The sequence below is a fragment of the Phoxinus phoxinus genome (assembly GCF_949152265.1).
Source record: "Phoxinus phoxinus genome assembly, chromosome: 1".
Taxonomy (NCBI): Eukaryota; Metazoa; Chordata; class Actinopteri; order Cypriniformes; family Leuciscidae; genus Phoxinus; species Phoxinus phoxinus.
In genome coordinates, this window is record NC_136876.1 from 7,381,027 (window position 1) to 7,397,662 (window position 16,636).

General features: G+C 40.7%; 2 protein-coding genes across 3 annotated transcripts in view; one reads left to right on the plus strand and one right to left on the minus strand.

Annotated features, from left to right (window-relative positions):
* The window catches only part of LOC307000301 (uncharacterized protein), a 220,438-nt gene that overhangs the window by 52,198 nt on the left and 151,604 nt on the right, over positions 1-16,636 (minus strand). The window lies entirely within an intron of this gene.
* The window catches only part of LOC306999988 (sucrase-isomaltase, intestinal-like), a 52,225-nt gene that overhangs the window by 15,586 nt on the left and 20,003 nt on the right, over positions 1-16,636 (plus strand). For both annotated transcript variants that reach the window (XM_079615163.1, XM_079615162.1), the window contains exons 14-36: positions 355-439; positions 534-651; positions 1,436-1,607; positions 1,823-1,939; positions 2,204-2,358; positions 2,623-2,707; positions 6,031-6,087; positions 7,716-7,840; positions 8,540-8,628; positions 9,226-9,275; positions 9,413-9,586; positions 10,368-10,517; positions 10,634-10,837; positions 11,100-11,254; positions 11,972-12,140; positions 12,473-12,569; positions 13,447-13,559; positions 13,732-13,857; positions 13,944-14,075; positions 14,258-14,377; positions 15,263-15,325; positions 15,723-15,839; positions 16,203-16,293. In XM_079615163.1, the coding sequence (XP_079471289.1) occupies positions 355-439; positions 534-651; positions 1,436-1,607; positions 1,823-1,939; positions 2,204-2,358; positions 2,623-2,707; positions 6,031-6,087; positions 7,716-7,840; positions 8,540-8,628; positions 9,226-9,275; positions 9,413-9,586; positions 10,368-10,517; positions 10,634-10,837; positions 11,100-11,254; positions 11,972-12,140; positions 12,473-12,569; positions 13,447-13,559; positions 13,732-13,857; positions 13,944-14,075; positions 14,258-14,377; positions 15,263-15,325; positions 15,723-15,839; positions 16,203-16,293 (2,764 nt within the window). The remainder of the gene's footprint in view (positions 1-354; positions 440-533; positions 652-1,435; positions 1,608-1,822; positions 1,940-2,203; positions 2,359-2,622; positions 2,708-6,030; positions 6,088-7,715; positions 7,841-8,539; positions 8,629-9,225; positions 9,276-9,412; positions 9,587-10,367; positions 10,518-10,633; positions 10,838-11,099; positions 11,255-11,971; positions 12,141-12,472; positions 12,570-13,446; positions 13,560-13,731; positions 13,858-13,943; positions 14,076-14,257; positions 14,378-15,262; positions 15,326-15,722; positions 15,840-16,202; positions 16,294-16,636) is intronic.

Genomic DNA, 16,636 nt, shown 5'->3' on the forward strand with positions numbered 1-16,636 from the left:
CCTGTCACCAAAATATTGAATCTGATAATTTTACGACCTGGTGGAAAGGTCATGAACTTATGGCACTTTCACAGTACGTATTTCAAAGCAGCTTTAGAGAAAATACATCATGTTTCAAATATTATTACAGTTCATCCAATCAATTCCTGATTGATAAAATCAAGTTCTGCCCTACATTTTGTTTTCTCACTGAATATTCTGATTCAGAAATGCATCACATTATGAAAGTAAAATGGTTACAAATGCCATTTCATGTTGACGTTAAAGCCTCCCTAGAAGGTTTTGCTTTAATCTCGAGAAAATGAGTTGCCTGAATTAGGAAGCGCTGAACTAATAGCTGTTTTTTTCCCTAAGGACATGAATGAGGTGGCCAGTTTCGTAAAGGGAAGCATCAAAGGCTGCGCTGAAAACAAACTCAACTATCCCCCGTTCACCCCACGTGAGTCTGAAATGCATCCACCGCTAGATTTCATATCAGCATTTCCTCACCACCTGTAAACCTCTGTCCTCTTGATTTCCATTGGACTCTTAAGGTATCCTTGATAACCTGATGTTCAGTAAGACCTTATGTATGGATGCTAAACACAACTGGGGGAACCACTATGACGTCCACAGTCTCTATGGATACTCTATGGTCCTGGCCACTGAGAAGTAAGTGCTGGTTTTTCACACTCTGAATGCAAATAATCTCTTTTATGGTTGACTGATGCTGCTTTCCAGTCTTGTCAGAATGATTAATACGGATTAACATCACAACAATTTTGTATTTACCAGTGGATAGTCATATATTAATGTGCTCATGGTTGTGACATCACAACCTTGACAATTTCTGAAATCAGTTGGTAGTCATATACATTTTCACGGCTAGATGGGAGAAAATCCAACACAATGTAGCTTTAAACAGGCAAATACACACAAAAATAGGTCAAAATTCAATTTTCACTTAAACGCAGTCAGTTATGTCTAAAGTGAACATATACAGTTGGGAAAGTTATCAAATTGTCAGTGTATAAGAGCTGTGCATTTGGTCTTAAAGTGACAGCAGCTTAATAAACCTGCTGCTGTCTGTCATTTAATGTTAATCAAAAAACAAAATCATTTACTTCTCTTTGCTGAATAACTTTAGTAATAATAATAATAATCAATTTAGACCTATATTTAATTAATATGGTAAAGAATGTTTTACTTTTAACATTATTAGTAGTAGGCACAATTATTTATTTAATTGTATTTGTCCTTTTGTTTGTAATTTTAATATTTTTTATTGTGTATTTCAACTCAGTGTTGTTTGTTGACAGTGAAACTGCTCTGAAAGAACAGATTAAGGGGTTGTGGGTCATTTTGGGGGGGTTATGAACAGCGGCCCCTGGACAAAGTTTTGCTTAGGGCCCCTAGAAACCTAGGATCGGCACTAATATTGTGTTTCTGCTTCCAGGGCATCGAGAGCATTGTTTGGGAAGAACCGTTCCATGGTTTTCTCTCGTTCCTCCTTCCCCGGGGTGGGCAAGTACGCTGGGCACTGGTTGGGTGACAATGCCGCCACCTGGAATGACATTAAGTGGGCGATACCCGGCATGCTGGAGTTTAACCTCTTTGGAATCCCTTATGTAAGTGGTTTGACTCCAAAAGAAACGTCTTTTCCAAGACATTTTTGAACTCCTCAGATACTCTATGCAGACATTTGTCAGATTGCTGGTGTCTTTTTCATATATAAAACACTGGAATCTCCATTTGAGCTCCATTTAATTGCCTAGTTTTTTTGGAGAAACACTTGAGATAATACATAGTGATTTTTCCTGAATCTAATGATGTTCTTCTCCAGGTCGGTGCAGACATCTGTGGGTTCTTCGACGACTCATCGGAGGAGCTTTGCAGACGTTGGATGCAAGTCGGCGCATTTTATCCCTTTAGCCGTAACCACAACGCTCAAGGGTTCAAAGTATGTGCTGCTCTTAAAACTAACCAGAAACATTAAATCTTGACCTCTGGAGTGAGAGTTTGAGAGGGAAAATTATAATGAATGTAAAATGATATTCTTGGTGAAATTAGATGAATAAGATTTGACCTTTTAGTCAGAGAGTAATGATTCCACGGCTGTCTCCAAGACCGATGGCTCTCCACCATGATGCACATTATTATCAGGATCCACGTATCCATTTCTCTCTTGGCTCTTCCTGACTAGTTTTCTGTCCCTTTCTAACAGGACCAGGACCCTGCATCATACGGCGCTGACTCTCTCTTGGTGAACAGCTCTAGGCATTACCTTGAGATCCGCTACAGCCTCCTGCCGTATCTCTACACTCTGTTCTACAAGGCCCACGTCAGCGGAGAGACTGTAGTGCGGCCCATGATGCATGAGTGAGTTCGTAAGCATGTGCAAACAACAGCGGAACAGTTCCAGTGTATTTCTTTATGAAATCTCTCATGTGTGTAGGACTTACACAATAAAATTAACACAATAGGGTTTGAATTTAAATGGAGAAATTATTTAAGTGAATACAATTTTCATTTTTACTTTTTTTTTACATATACAAATTATTATTTTTTTGGCACTTTTATATTTGTAACATTGTAATCAGCTGGAACGTCACTATGTGCTTTATAAGAATTGTTTCTCTGCAGGTTCTATTCCGACAGTGAAACCTGGGCAGTGCACAAACAGTTCATGTGGGGAGCACATCTTCTCATCACACCTGTGCTGGATCCTGTGAGTGAACATACACACACCTACACATGTTTCACACACACGGAAATTATTCACAGCGCTCCACTTTTTCCACATTTTGTTGTTACAGCCTTATTCCAAAATGGATTCAAGTAATTATTTTCCTCAAAATTCTACAAACAATACCTTATAATGACAACGTGAAATAACTTTGTTTGAAATCTTTATAATAATAATAATCACGTATACATAAATATTCACAGCCTTTGCTCAATACTTTGTTGAAGCACCTTTGGCATCAATTACAGCCTCAAGTCTTTTTGTGTTTGATGCGACATGCTCAGGCTCACCTGTGGTGGAGTGCTGCAGAGATGGTTGTTCTTCTGGAAGGTTCTCAGGCCTGATTGGTGGAGCGCTGCAGAGATGGCTATTCTTCTTGAAGGTTCTCAGGCCTGATTGGTGGAGCGCTGCAGAGATGGCTATTCTTCTGGAAGGTTCTCAGGCCTGATTGGTGGAGCGCTGCAGAGATGGTTGTTCTTCTGGAAGGTTCTCAGGCCTGATTGGTGGAGCGCTGCAGAGATGGCTATTCTTCTGGAAGGTTCTCAGGCCTGATTGGTGGAGCGCTGCAGAGATGGCTATTCTTCTGGAAGGTTCTCAGGCCTGATTGTTGGAGCGCTGCAGAGATGGTTGTTCTTCTGGAAGGTTCTCAGGCCTGATTGGTGGAGCGCTGCAGAGATGGCTATTCTTCTGGAAGGTTCTCAGGCCTGATTGGTGGAGCGCTGCAGAGATGGCTATTCTTCTGGAAGGTTCTCAGGCCTGATTGTTGGAGCGCTGCAGAGATGGTTGTTCTTCTGGAAGGTTCTCAGGCCTGATTGGTGGAAAGCTGCAGAGATGGATGTTCTTCTGGAAGGTTATCAGGCCTGATTGGTGGAGCGCTTCAGAGATGGATGTTCTTCTGGAAGGTTATCAGGCCTGATTGGTGGAGCGCTGCAGAGATGTTTGTTATTCTGGAAGGTTCTCAGGCCTGATTGGTGGAGAGCTGCAGAGATGGATGTTCTTCTGGAAGGTTATCAGGCCTGATTGGTGGAGCGCTGCAGAGATGGTTGTTCTTCTGGAAGGTTCTCATGCCTGATTGTTGGAGCGCTGCAGAGATGGTTGTTATTCTGGAAGGTTCTCAGGCCTGATTGGTGGAGAGCTGCAGAGATGGATGTTCTTCTGGAAGGTTCTCAGGCCTAATTGGTGGAGCGCTGCAGAGATGGTTGTTCTTCTGGAAGGTTCTCAGGCCTGATTGGTGGAGCGCTGCAGAGATGATTGTTCTTCTGGAAGGTTCTCAGGCCTGATTGGTGGAGCGCTGCAGAGATGGTTGTTCTTCTGAAAGGTTCTCAGGCCTGATTGGTGGAGCTCTGCAGAGATGATTGTTCTTCTGGAAGGTTCTCAGGCCTGATTGGTGGAGTGCTGCAGAGATGGCTATTCTTCTGGAAGGTTCTCAGGCCTGATTGGTGGAGCGCTGCAGAGATGGCTATTCTTCTGGAAGGTTCTCAGGCCTGATTGTTGGAGCGCTGCAGAGATGGTTGTTCTTCTGGAAGGTTCTCAGGCCTGATTGGTGGAAAGCTGCAGAGATGGATGTTCTTCTGGAAGGTTATCAGGCCTGATTGGTGGAGCGCTTCAGAGATGGATGTTCTTCTGGAAGGTTATCAGGCCTGATTGGTGGAGCGCTGCAGAGATGGTTGTTATTCTGGAAGGTTCTCAGGCCTGATTGGTGGAGAGCTGCAGAGATGGATGTTCTTCTGGAAGGTTCTCAGGCCTGATTGGTGGAGCGCTGCAGAGATGGTTGTTCTTCTGGAAGGTTCTCATGCCTGATTGTTGGAGCACTGCAGAGATGGTTGTTATTCTGGAAGGTTCTCAGGCCTGATTGGTGGAGAGCTGCAGAGATGGATGTTCTTCTGGAAGGTTCTCAGGCCTAATTGGTGGAGCGCTGCAGAGATGGTTGTTCTTCTGGAAGGTTCTCAGGCCTGATTGGTGGAGCGCTGCAGAGATGATTGTTCTTCTGGAAGGTTCTCAGGCCTGATTGGTGGAGCGCTGCAGAGATGGTTGTTCTTCTGAAAGGTTCTCAGGCCTGATTGGTGGAGCTCTGCAGAGATGATTGTTCTTCTGGAAGGTTCTCAGGCCTGATTGGTGGAGCGCTGCAGAGATGGTTGTTCTTCTGGAAGGTTCTCAGGCCTGATTGGTGGAGAGCTGCAGAGATGGTTGTTCTTCTGGAAGGTTCTCAGGCCTGATTGGTGGAGAGCTGCAGAGATGGTTGTTCTTCTGGAAGGTTCTCAGGCCTGATTGGTGGAGAGCTGCAGAGATGGTTGTTCTTCTGGAAGGTTCTCAGGCCTAATTGGTGGAGCGCTGCAGAGATGGTTGTTCTTCTGGAAGGTTCTCAGGCCTGATTGGTGGAGAGCAGCAGAGATGGTTGTTCTCCTCTCTCCTCAGAGAAATACTGGAGCTCTGTCAGAGTGACCATCGGGTTCTTGGTCACCTCCCTGACTTAGGCCCTTCTCCCTGATCGCTCAGTTTGGCCGGGCGGCCGAATGGAAACTTCTTCCATTTACGGATGATGGAGGCCACTGTGCTCATTGGGACCTTCAGTGCTGCAGAAATTTTTCTGTACCCTTCCCCAGATCTGTGACTCAATACAATCCTGTCTCGGAGGTCTACAGCCAATCCCTTGGACTTCATGGCTTGGTTTGTTCTCTAACATGCACTGTTAACTGTGTGCCCTTCTATAGACAGATGTGTGCCTTTCCAAATCATGTCCAAACAACTGAATTTACCATAGGTGGACTCCAATCAAGTTGTAGAAACATCTCAAGGATGATCAGTTGAAACGGGATGCACCTGAGCTCAATTTTGAGTGTTGTGGCAAAGGCTGTGAACATTTATGTATATGTGATTTTTTTTTTTTTTTTAAATAAATAAATTAGCAAATATTTCAAACAAACTTCTTTCACGTTGTCATTATGTTTGTAGAATTTTGAGGAAAATAATGAATTTTATCTATTTTGGAATAAGGCTGTAACATAACAAAATGTTGAAAAAGTATGTATGTATGTATGAATATGACATTTGTGGAACAGTCTGAAGTGTACAGTATGTTGCCTCATTTTTTCTTTCGGTTCATTGCTGCTTCTCTTTCTGTCATCTTCTTACTCTCCAAAATCTTGCTCATATTCTCTCTTTTTGAATTTTGAAAAGCCATGACAGGAGGACCATATCTGTCTTCAGAACCAGTTTAATGAATAATGCTCAATTTTAAACTATCAAAATAATGTTTGTCATTGATTAGCTGATTTTCCTGTTTATTTGTTGTTTGCTTGTTTTAGGGTGTTGAAACTGTTGAGGCGTATATACCAGATGCCATATGGTATGACTTTGAGACGGTGAGACCATCCTCTAGCACCACAAACCTATATATATATATACAGTGGAGAAGATAATTATTTGATCCCCTGCTGACTTTGTAAGTTTGCCCACTTACAAATAAATGAAGGGTCTATCATTTTTATAGTAGGTTTATTTTGACATAGAGACAGAATATCAACCAAAAAAATCTAGAAAAAACACATTATATAATAATGTAATTATAAATTGATTAGCAATTGATTGAGTGAAATAAGTATTTGATCCCCTACCAACCAGCAAGAATTCTGCCTCCCACAGATTGGTTATGTGCCCATGTGGAACACATCCTGTCTCCTGTTACTTTAAGAAAGTACTCCTAATGTCAGCTTGTTATGTTTATAAAAGACACCTGTCCACAGCATCTGTATCTTCCATTCCAACCCTACACCACCATGGGCAAGACCAAAGAGCTGTCAGAGGACATCAGGGACAAGTTTGGAGACCTGCAAAAGGCTGGAATGGGCTACTAGACCATCAGCAAGAAGCTTGGAGAGAAGGAGACAACTGTTGGTGCCATTATTCGGAAATAGAAGAAATACAAAATAACCATCAATCGCCCTCGGTCTGTACCTCCATGCAAGATCTTGCCTCATGGGGTACGGATGATCATGAGAAAGGTGAGGGATCAGCCCAGAACTACACGGGAGGAGCTTGTTAATGATCTTAAGGCAGTTGGGACAACAGTCACCAAGCAAACCATTGGTAACACACTACGCCACGATGGGTGAAATTCTGCAGTGCCCACAAGGTCCACCTGCTCAAGAAGGCACATGTACAGGCCCGTCTAAAGTTTGCCAATGAACATCTGATTTAGAGAGGGATTGGGAAAAATTGCTGTGGTCAGATGCGACCAAAATCGAGCTCTTTGGCATCAACTCAACTCGTCGTGTTTGGAGGAAGAGAAATGGTGACTAAGACCCCAAGAACACCATCCCTACAGTAGAGCACTGAGGTGGAAACATTATGCTTTGGGGCTGTTTCTCTGGTAAGGGTACAAGACAACTTCACCGTATTGAGGGGATAATGAACAGGGCCATGTACTGTCAAATCTTGGACCTCCTTCCCTCAACCAGAACTCTGAAGATGGGTCTTCCAGCATGACAATGACCCAAAACATACCGCCAAGGCAACAAAGGAGTGGCTCAAGAAGAATCACATTAAGGTCTTGGAGTGGCCTAGCCAGTCTTCAGACCTTAATCCTATAGAAAATCTGTGGAGGGAGCTGAAACTTCGAGTTGCAAAGTGACAGCCAAGAACCTTAAGGATTTAGAGAGGATCTGTAAAGAGGAGTGCACCAAAATCCCTCCTGAGATGTGTGCAAACCTGGTGACCAACTACAAGAAACGTTTTGCTTGGGGATCAAATACTTGTTTCACTCACTAAAATGCAAATCAATTTATAACCTATATATAATGTGTTTTTTCTGGATTTTTTTGGTTGATATTCTGTCTCTATCCGTTAAAATAGACATATTGACATTATTGACCCTTCATTTCTTTGTAAGTGGGCAAACTTACAAAATCAGCAGGGGATCAAATAATAATGTTTCCACTGTATGTATAAATATATACTATATATATAAGCAATTTTTTGGTTTGTTTTCTAGGAGATAAGGATTACAGATCGCAAAGCAAAAGTTTCCTTGAACCTGCCCGCTGATAAACTTGGTTTACACCTGAGAGGAGGAGCCATTCTGCCTGTACAAAGACCAGACGTCACCACTACATACAGGTAATGATGGGAAACCTGAATATATTTACCCTAAAAATACACCGGCTCATATTAATTTATGTACTGAAACTAAACTCTATCCGTGAAAACAGTCAATCCGCTCTCAGGGAGTCTTTCAGCTCCGTCCACTTACATAAAACGCATCTAACGGCCAATACAAAAAGTGTCTGCTATTTTTTGGAGAGTGTATTATAGTCTTCTTTCAATTACCATAGTATATTAATGACAACTATTCAGAGCAGTTGTAACATGATTCACAGCATCACTATAACATGGTTAATATTGCAATGTGAGTTTAGTATGATAAATATTTCGATGTGTGGGTTTTTGTTCGCTTGGAACGTTCCGCTGTTTTCATTCATCTCGTTCCTGTTCATCTGCAGGCCTGAGTTTCTTTTTTACACGAGGGAAAATTGTTTTAAATTTTTTCTGTGTTCAATAGCTGTTTATTTTGTAGTTTGCTTTTATTTCCCTCTGAATATATTACACCTTCAGCAGTAGAAATGGAAATGTACCGTATCTCTCAACGTATCTTTTGGGCTGATACGCAAATACATCACAAATGCGTATTTAAAATACACCCGGCTTCGATGTACGGTTTCTGTGACGCTATTCACGAACAACAATCCCATCTGAACTTCAGAGGATCTGTTTTCTGTCTGCTCTTGAGTTTCTGGTGAAAGTTGTGTGTTTCCTCAGCCGGCGTCTTCCCATGGGATTGATCGTCGCCCTCGATGACAACGAGGCTGCGTCAGGCGAGCTGTTCTGGGATGACGGAGACTCTCGAGGTATTGTAGAGGGACTTGCTTTTGCTTAAAAGTTGTTCAGTTCATGTACAGGGCCCAATAACAATAATGTCTGAAGTTCAGATTTTTACTTATATTTCTTATGAAATATAAGAAAAATACATTTTGTTACAGTATTTATTAACCTTTTTTAATGTTAGTTAATAATATATAAAAAAATCATTGTTGGTTTCTGTTAGCTCAGGTTCATTAAATAATATTAACAGACACAACTTTTGATTTTAATAATGTATTAGTTAATGTTAAAATTACTAATGTAGTTGGCGAATGGTAAGAAATGGGACACTGATGTAAAGTGTTTCCTAAAATTTGCAACATCAAAATGTTCAATAAATTAACAGTGGAAAGAAAAACAAATATTTGTGTTTGCAAGGCATAAAAACTCATGAACATGAGATGTATTGAAAAAACAACACTGGCCTGAAACTTTTTCTAATTGATCACAGCACAGGTCCTTATTATTGAGCCGTATTATAGAGACTAAATTATTAGATTTACCCAAATGTTTCTTGAAAAAAATCAGATTCTCATATATAAAGTTGATTTGTCTCTCATAACTTCTTTCTCTCTTTTTCTTAGATACTGTTTCATCCGGCTCCCACATTCGTTACCAGTTTTCTGTGGCTAATGTACATCATCCTAAAAATTTATGTTATGTGTTTGTTTGTTTTTAGATGCCATTGCATTGTAGTCATTTAAGTATTTTTGTAAATGGCATCTATTCCAGTAATCTGTAGTAATATGTGCTATTTTTCTGCTGGATCAGGATGTCTTGACAATGCACGTTGCCCACAATGGCTACACGGATCCGAACAGCTTGAAGTTTGAGAACATCACAGTGATGGGAGTGAGCGCGGCTCCCGCCTCTGTGCTCGTGTCGGACGGCATCACTACTGATGCTCTGTCCGAGTCTCAGGTTCACTACGATTCCACCAAGAAGGTAGTCATAGTTTTGACATTAAACAACCGTTTTCTAAGTCAATACGAAACTGTGTTTGTGACCAATTTTACTGATTTGGGTTGAAATAGGTTATTCAGCATCCTACAGAAATGGGTATAATGCACATTGAGACCAGGAATATAAACAAAATATGGTCCATTTTTATTTAATATTCACATTAACATCACTTTGGAGGATGTTATTGCATCTTTAAATATTATTGCTCGATATAAACTGTAGCAAGAATAACAGAATGACCAGATACTGTATGAATCATTGTTTGCTTTGCAAATTTAGCATGCTACATATGATGCGATGCTACTAAAGGAAACTAAAGTGCCATTGCATTAGAACTGGTCACTGTTGTCGCTTGCGAAAAGCAAATGTCGACTGGTGGGTGTAAACGTGCAGATTAAGGGCCGGTAATATTATAATAAGTTTATCTTCCTCTGTCAGAAGCGGAGCGAAATCTGATCAGCTATGCTTGCAGAGAATGGCTCACCAAAACAAAGTTACTGGGTTTCACTTTTCATGTTTTCTGGGTTTTCATGCTTTTGAAAGCATCCCTGGACTCTCTCTTGGAATGACAACATTAGGCTATGATGAAGGGCAATCTTCTCCCAGAGCTCAAGCTCTTGGAATGACAACATGACTTTGGTCATAAACCACACGTGACACATTAATGTCAGCTGCCCTCATTTATTGAAACGCAAAGGTATTTGTCATTTTTGTTATTCACATCCATACTGTCTTTTGCATGACATAAATCATCCTCTGCTAGGTGATGTATCTGAGAAATCTGGAGCTGGAACTGGGGAAGGACTACACAGTCAACTGGCAGGCCAAACACCCCAAATCTCTGCACTTCGACTGCTATCCTGAAGCGGGGTCTGATCAGGCCAAATGTGAAGCCCGCGGCTGCATCTGGGAGGTCAGAGAGAGAAGATATTCAATATTCAAATCTACTGTTTTTACAGACACTGTTTGAGCTGACGTGTGTCTTTCCTATCACTGTTAGAACGTGATTCAACACATTGTCTTCCATAGCCTTCAGGTATTCCCAACGAGCCCTGGTGTTATTACGCCGAGACCCACGGCTACGTCACCAGCAACATTGTTGAAACAGCAAGCAGCATTATTGTAGATATAGAGCGCAATACCGATTTCCCAAGTCAACGTTCTCAATCTCGAGACATCAGCAAGCTCCGTGTGGAAATCACATTCCTGAGTGGAAAAAGCCTGCGCTGGAAGGTATGCTTTTCTAAATGTAGGATTTAGACCATTACAATGAGTTGATATACCATTTACATTCATGCATTTGGCAGATGCTTTTATCCAAAGCGACTTACATTGCATGTAAGGTATACTTTGTTAATGCGCTCTGTTGGGAACCCATAACCTTGGTGTTACTAGCACCATTCTCTAATGATGATTTTAAGGAATTAAGCAAATAGATGAATACATTTAGGACTGAAATCAAGAGTACGACTGATTTTTGGTCTTATTGATCTAGATCTTTGACCCGGCTAACGCTCGCTTCGAGGTCCCCGTTCCCCTCGAGCTGCCCGCCACACCAGAGACAGAGGAAAACAACAGACTGTACAGGGTTCAGATCCAGAACAAGCCCTTCGGGATCCAAGTCATCAGAAAGAGCTCAGAAGAGATCATGTGAGTAATACACCTCAATAACATGCAGTCCAGAGCGCCCTTTGAATAACAAAAAAATTTAAATAAAATACTGCGCCATTGACTTTAGAGCAGGTTTCAGTTGGTCAATGGCTCAGTCTATTTCAGTTCCTCAAAATAGCAACGCGCCATCAATGCGTCCGAACACACACATCGTTCTCAGACCAGCAGCTCATGGGCGCACAAATGGGCACAAATGCATTTGCTATTTAAGCAACGTGGCGCAGGTTGTGAAAATGATAACTGCGTCAGGCTGAAACTAGCAGAACACACTTGCGTTGTGCCTGGTGCTGCATTGCACCGTGTATGATAGGGCCCTATAACTTAAATACTAGACAAATGAGGGTATTTAACGACAATGTCCATGACAATTCATCAGTGGCAAAGGAAACCAGGAACTAGGAACTAATACAACCTAAAAGTCCATGAAAGTGGACAAAGATAACTGAATGTACTGAAAGATAACTGAACATGGCATTTATATTGTATTTGGCAGACATATTACATTCAAGGTATTCTTTTTATCAACTGAATCTAATTTTTTTGTTAAAATGAATTAATGTTTTTATGTTAAATAAAATGTGTTAAATAAATACATATATAGGACTATAGAAGCATTTTAGAATATATTTGCCTTCTTAATAGAAGGAACTTATTTATCAGTGTTCTCAAAGTTGAGTTACATCTCTTTTCCTCTAGATGGGACTCTGCTGTGCCAGGGTTCACATTCTCCGATCAGTTCCTTCAGATCTCCACACGCCTCCCCTCAAACTATGTCTATGGTGTTGGTGAAACCGAGCACCCCAGCTACAACCATGACCTCAACTTTCACACATACGGCCTGTTTGCCAAAGACCAGCCTCCAGGGGTGAGTGTCCGAGCCAGTGCTGATGATTTACTAGAGGGATATAGTGTAATGTCCTCTGCACTTCACAAACGGCTGATTCATTCAGGAATGATGTATATATTGCGTGTGATATTTGTGTGAGATTGCGCTTATTGCTTGTTATTTTATTGTTGCGCTTATATTTTTTGCCTTGATATCTTCAATTTTAGGGTCATTCTGCATTCTGTAGGCTTCAGAGAAATAGGATTTGCATGGTTCTCAAGCCAAATAAAAATCTCTCATTAACACTACATTGTCTGGAGCAGAACTGAAAACACAATCTCAAACTCTGATCTCTTTCTGCCCATCTGTAGTATAAACTGAACAGTTATGGACTCCAGCCCTTTCACATGGGTCTGGAGAAATCCAAAAACGCTCACGGCGTCCTCCTGCTCAACAGCAATGCCATGGGTGAGTACAAACACACACTAAACATGTGTGACTCACTCGGACCCACCGGACACAACCTGTTCTGAATGCTGTGAGAGTAACCTAAACTCAAAATCAAAATTATTATTGGAAATATTAAAACTAAAACACATGATGGGAAAAAAATATTTGTATTGAATATTGAAGATTGAAGATTTGAAGATCTGAATACGATGACGTCAAGCACATGCGTATTACGTGTTCAGTCTATAGTGTTTCATCGCCATCTAATGGCGTGGCCGCAGAATACAGCGTTTTAGTCGTTTTTGCGGATCCTTGTGAATGGGGATCGTTTTGACAATGATGTCGTCTGTACACGGAAAACTCAAAGGAAAAACTTCTCCATTTTAAGCATATCGTTGTCGTGTAAACGTAGCCTTAATTTCCTCTGAGTTCTCAGTTCACTGTTGGTTATTGTTTCTGTTATCTTATGCTTAGACACACTGTCTCATGGACTTGGATTATCTGAGTTTATTTTCTTATTACATTTATTTGTTTTGGAATCTCGTGATTCATCTTGAAATTAATCTGGAAAGCTCCAGGTCAGTATGTTTGGACATTGCTTGTGGTGTACCCCAGGGGTCAGTGTTGGGACCAAAACGGTCTATTTTGTATATTGTAAAGTCACACTTATTCAGTTGTCTTGTCTTACTTTCATTTTCATGGACTTTTAGTTTGCTCAGCATTGTTTCTTGTTTCCACTTCTTTGTTACTATGGTTACTGATTAATTTGAGCACACCAAAACTGAGAACTCAGAGGACCTTAAATCTACACAGAAAATGAACAGAATACGTATTGTGACAGTCACATAGATGATGTCATAATTTTCTCTTCTTTTTTTGCTTGTTCTCCTCTTAGATGTGACCTTCCTGCCGACTCCAGCTCTGACCTACCGCACCATCGGAGGAATCTTGGACTTCTACATGGTGATGGGACCCACTCCAGAATCTGTGGTTCAACAGTACACTGAGGTGTGTGTGTGTGTGTGTGTGTGTGTGTGTGTGTGTGTGTGTGTGTGTGTGTGTGTGTGTGTGGTGCTGGGGGGCCGTCAGGAACCACCATCTTAAGCCACTTGAATATATTATGTTCTAAAATGTATGTGCAGAAAATGTAAAATATTTATCTCTTGGTTTTGTTTGGCAGATGATTGGCCGCCCGGTTCTTCCAGCCTATTGGTCGCTTGGATTCCAGCTTTGTCGCTATGGCTACGCCAATGATGCGGAGATCGCAGATCTTTACAACGACATGAGAGCTGCTAAAATTCCTTATGTAAGCGACCTCATCTTTTACACTTCTGATGTCTTTGGTCATTAAATTTAATGTGATCATAATGTTTGACCTTTGATCCCTCATAGGATGTTCAATATTCAGACATTGACTACATGGAGAGGCAAATGGACTTTACACTGGACAAAGAGAACTTCAAGGGTCTGCCTGCTCTGGTGGACAGCATGAGGGCTGAAGGGATGCGCTTCATCTTCATTTTGGTACCAACAATTCTTAATTACTGGAAAAAAACTGTTGTTTCCATAAAAGGGTAAAAGATCTTGTTATGAGAACAGAGCTTATAAATATAGATAGATGTAGTCTAACTTCAGTATGGCCAGAAACATGCAGTGAAATGTATTCTGTAGCAAAACTACATGCTTTATTTGTTTGTGTGCTTCAGGACCCGGCTATAGCAGCCAATGAGACTAAAGGCTCCTACCCTGCGTTTGATACCGGGATTGAAAAAGATGTTTTCATCAAATGGCCTCCTAAGCTCAGCGATGACATTGTGTGGGGAAAGGTATGACCAACGCATAGAGAAAGAGCAGCATATATTGATGTATACTGAGTCAATACCTCATGGTTTTGTTGACTGTGTATTTTTTTTCTGCTCTGCGGCATAAGTTTAAGTTGCTTCATGATCAGCAGAACCTTGAACTCTGTAGCTTTTAAAACATTGGTTTGCTTGTGTTGCAATTTAAGTATAATATGATTGTCTATGCAACTGGATATGGAAATAAAGAAAGTTTGCCATTGCTCTGTGAGGGATCGACAGTCAGCCTACATAAAAACTGAGTTTGTAAATTATTATTATTACTTTATGCCATTTTTATTATCATACCAATTTCCATAATTTTCTCAAAAAGGATAAATGTTTTGTTGTAAAATAAATCAAATAATAGCACAAAACCGCACTGAATTAATCGAATCCTTTGCTAAGACTTACTGATGTTTGTGCTGTAAGTTTCCTTCAAAAATATTGTTTCTTTCTTGATGTTATTATCCTGAGATATCATTATTATGTTTTGTTATGATGCATTCTCCAGGTCCTAAAATTAAATTTTCCCAACTCCTACTTGGCAATAACCACTGAAAGAAATTAATCAGCCCATACTTCAGTTGAAGTTTCATTTGATGATGAATGAAGCAGAATTCTGTTGATTATTTTCAAATGTGGCAGAAGAATTCCGATTCAGAGTTTTCGAGTTAAATGAGGTTAAAGTAAGTTACTTAAACTTAATCTGGAACGCAACATTAGTTGAAGAGATTTTTTTTATTTGTTTGGAGCATTTTGATTAGAGAACCTGTTCCTCTGATGTTTTCAGTCATATACAGTATGACGTGGACATGTATTGAAAGCAGGAATGATCCTGAACCCCTGATTTTAGCAGTTTCACTCTCATAGGTGTGGCCTGATTATCCCGATATTACTGTGGACAATTCTTTGGACTGGGATACTCAAGTAAAGGTATCTGCCTCTGTCTCTCTTGTTCCATTTGTATATATTCTATATATGTATATATCGCTTTCTTTCTATTTCTATCACTCTTTAATCAGAGAACCGGACATCTTTTCTCTTGTCCCCCCATATTCAAGTCTATTCATATTGAACTCATCAGTACAATGGGCAGTCAAGAGAGATGAGTGTGCCATAATAGATGCTATCAACCAGTCATGTAGAAGACACAGCATCAGCCAATGAGCACATACTAGTACTATGCTGTGGTAAACAAACTCAAACTCAGCCAATCAGAACAGATAAGAAGTACATTACCGTTTAATCAAATGAGCAAACATCCAATCAGCATGTAGTAATGGTTAAAGCATCTTGTCCAACCTAATGTTTCTTTCATTTAAACTTTCAGCTGTTCCGAGCATTCGTGGCGTTCCCTGATTTCTTCAAGAAAAGTACAGCAGAATGGTGGGGAGAGCAGATCAAAGACTATTACAACAACGTCATGAAGTTTGATGGACTTTGGATCGTGAGTGCTTTGTTTTTGTCATTTTTCATGTTGGAATGAAAAGTAAAGCAATTTCATCAATTAAAATTGTACAAGATCGGACATCTGTGCTGCTATTACACGCCATTGTTGCTCTTAAAACAACACGTTCTTAATAATTAAATACCTCCAAAATCAAGGAAAATTATAAGAATGTTGTTGAAATCATAACAAGGATGTTGATCATGAATATACATCTTACTTGTCAGAGTCATGTTGGGCTGTGCAAGAGCAAGTGAAGGTTTAGCATAGCCACACCCCATTTCTACACTCATTTGCATATCATCCAGTTACCCTTTGGATTGATTGGATGATAACACTGTCTTTGTGTTTTTTTCTCTGAAGGACATGAATGAGCCGGCCAGTTTTGTGCATGGCACCGTCGGAGAGAAGTGTCTAGGAGATCAAACTTTGGAAAATCCTCCATACATGCCCCGTAAGTTCTTACGAGCGCATCCTGGCATGAATACTTGGCTCCAGAGATATTACAACACCATAGTCAACATTTACTAGGCCTCCCCTGACTGAAGAGGCCTGTGGGATGGTGATGGCGCAATGGATAAGACACATGCCTTTGGTGTGAGAGACCGGGGTTCGAATCCACTGTGAGACACCAATGTGTCCCTGAGCAAGACACTTAACCCCTACTTGCTCCAGAGGCGTGCGACCTCTGACATATATAGCAATTGTAAGTCGCTTTGGATAAAAGCGTCAGCTAAATGAATAAATGTAAATGTAAATGTAAATGAAGATTTTTCTAGTCGACCGTTAGTCATTCA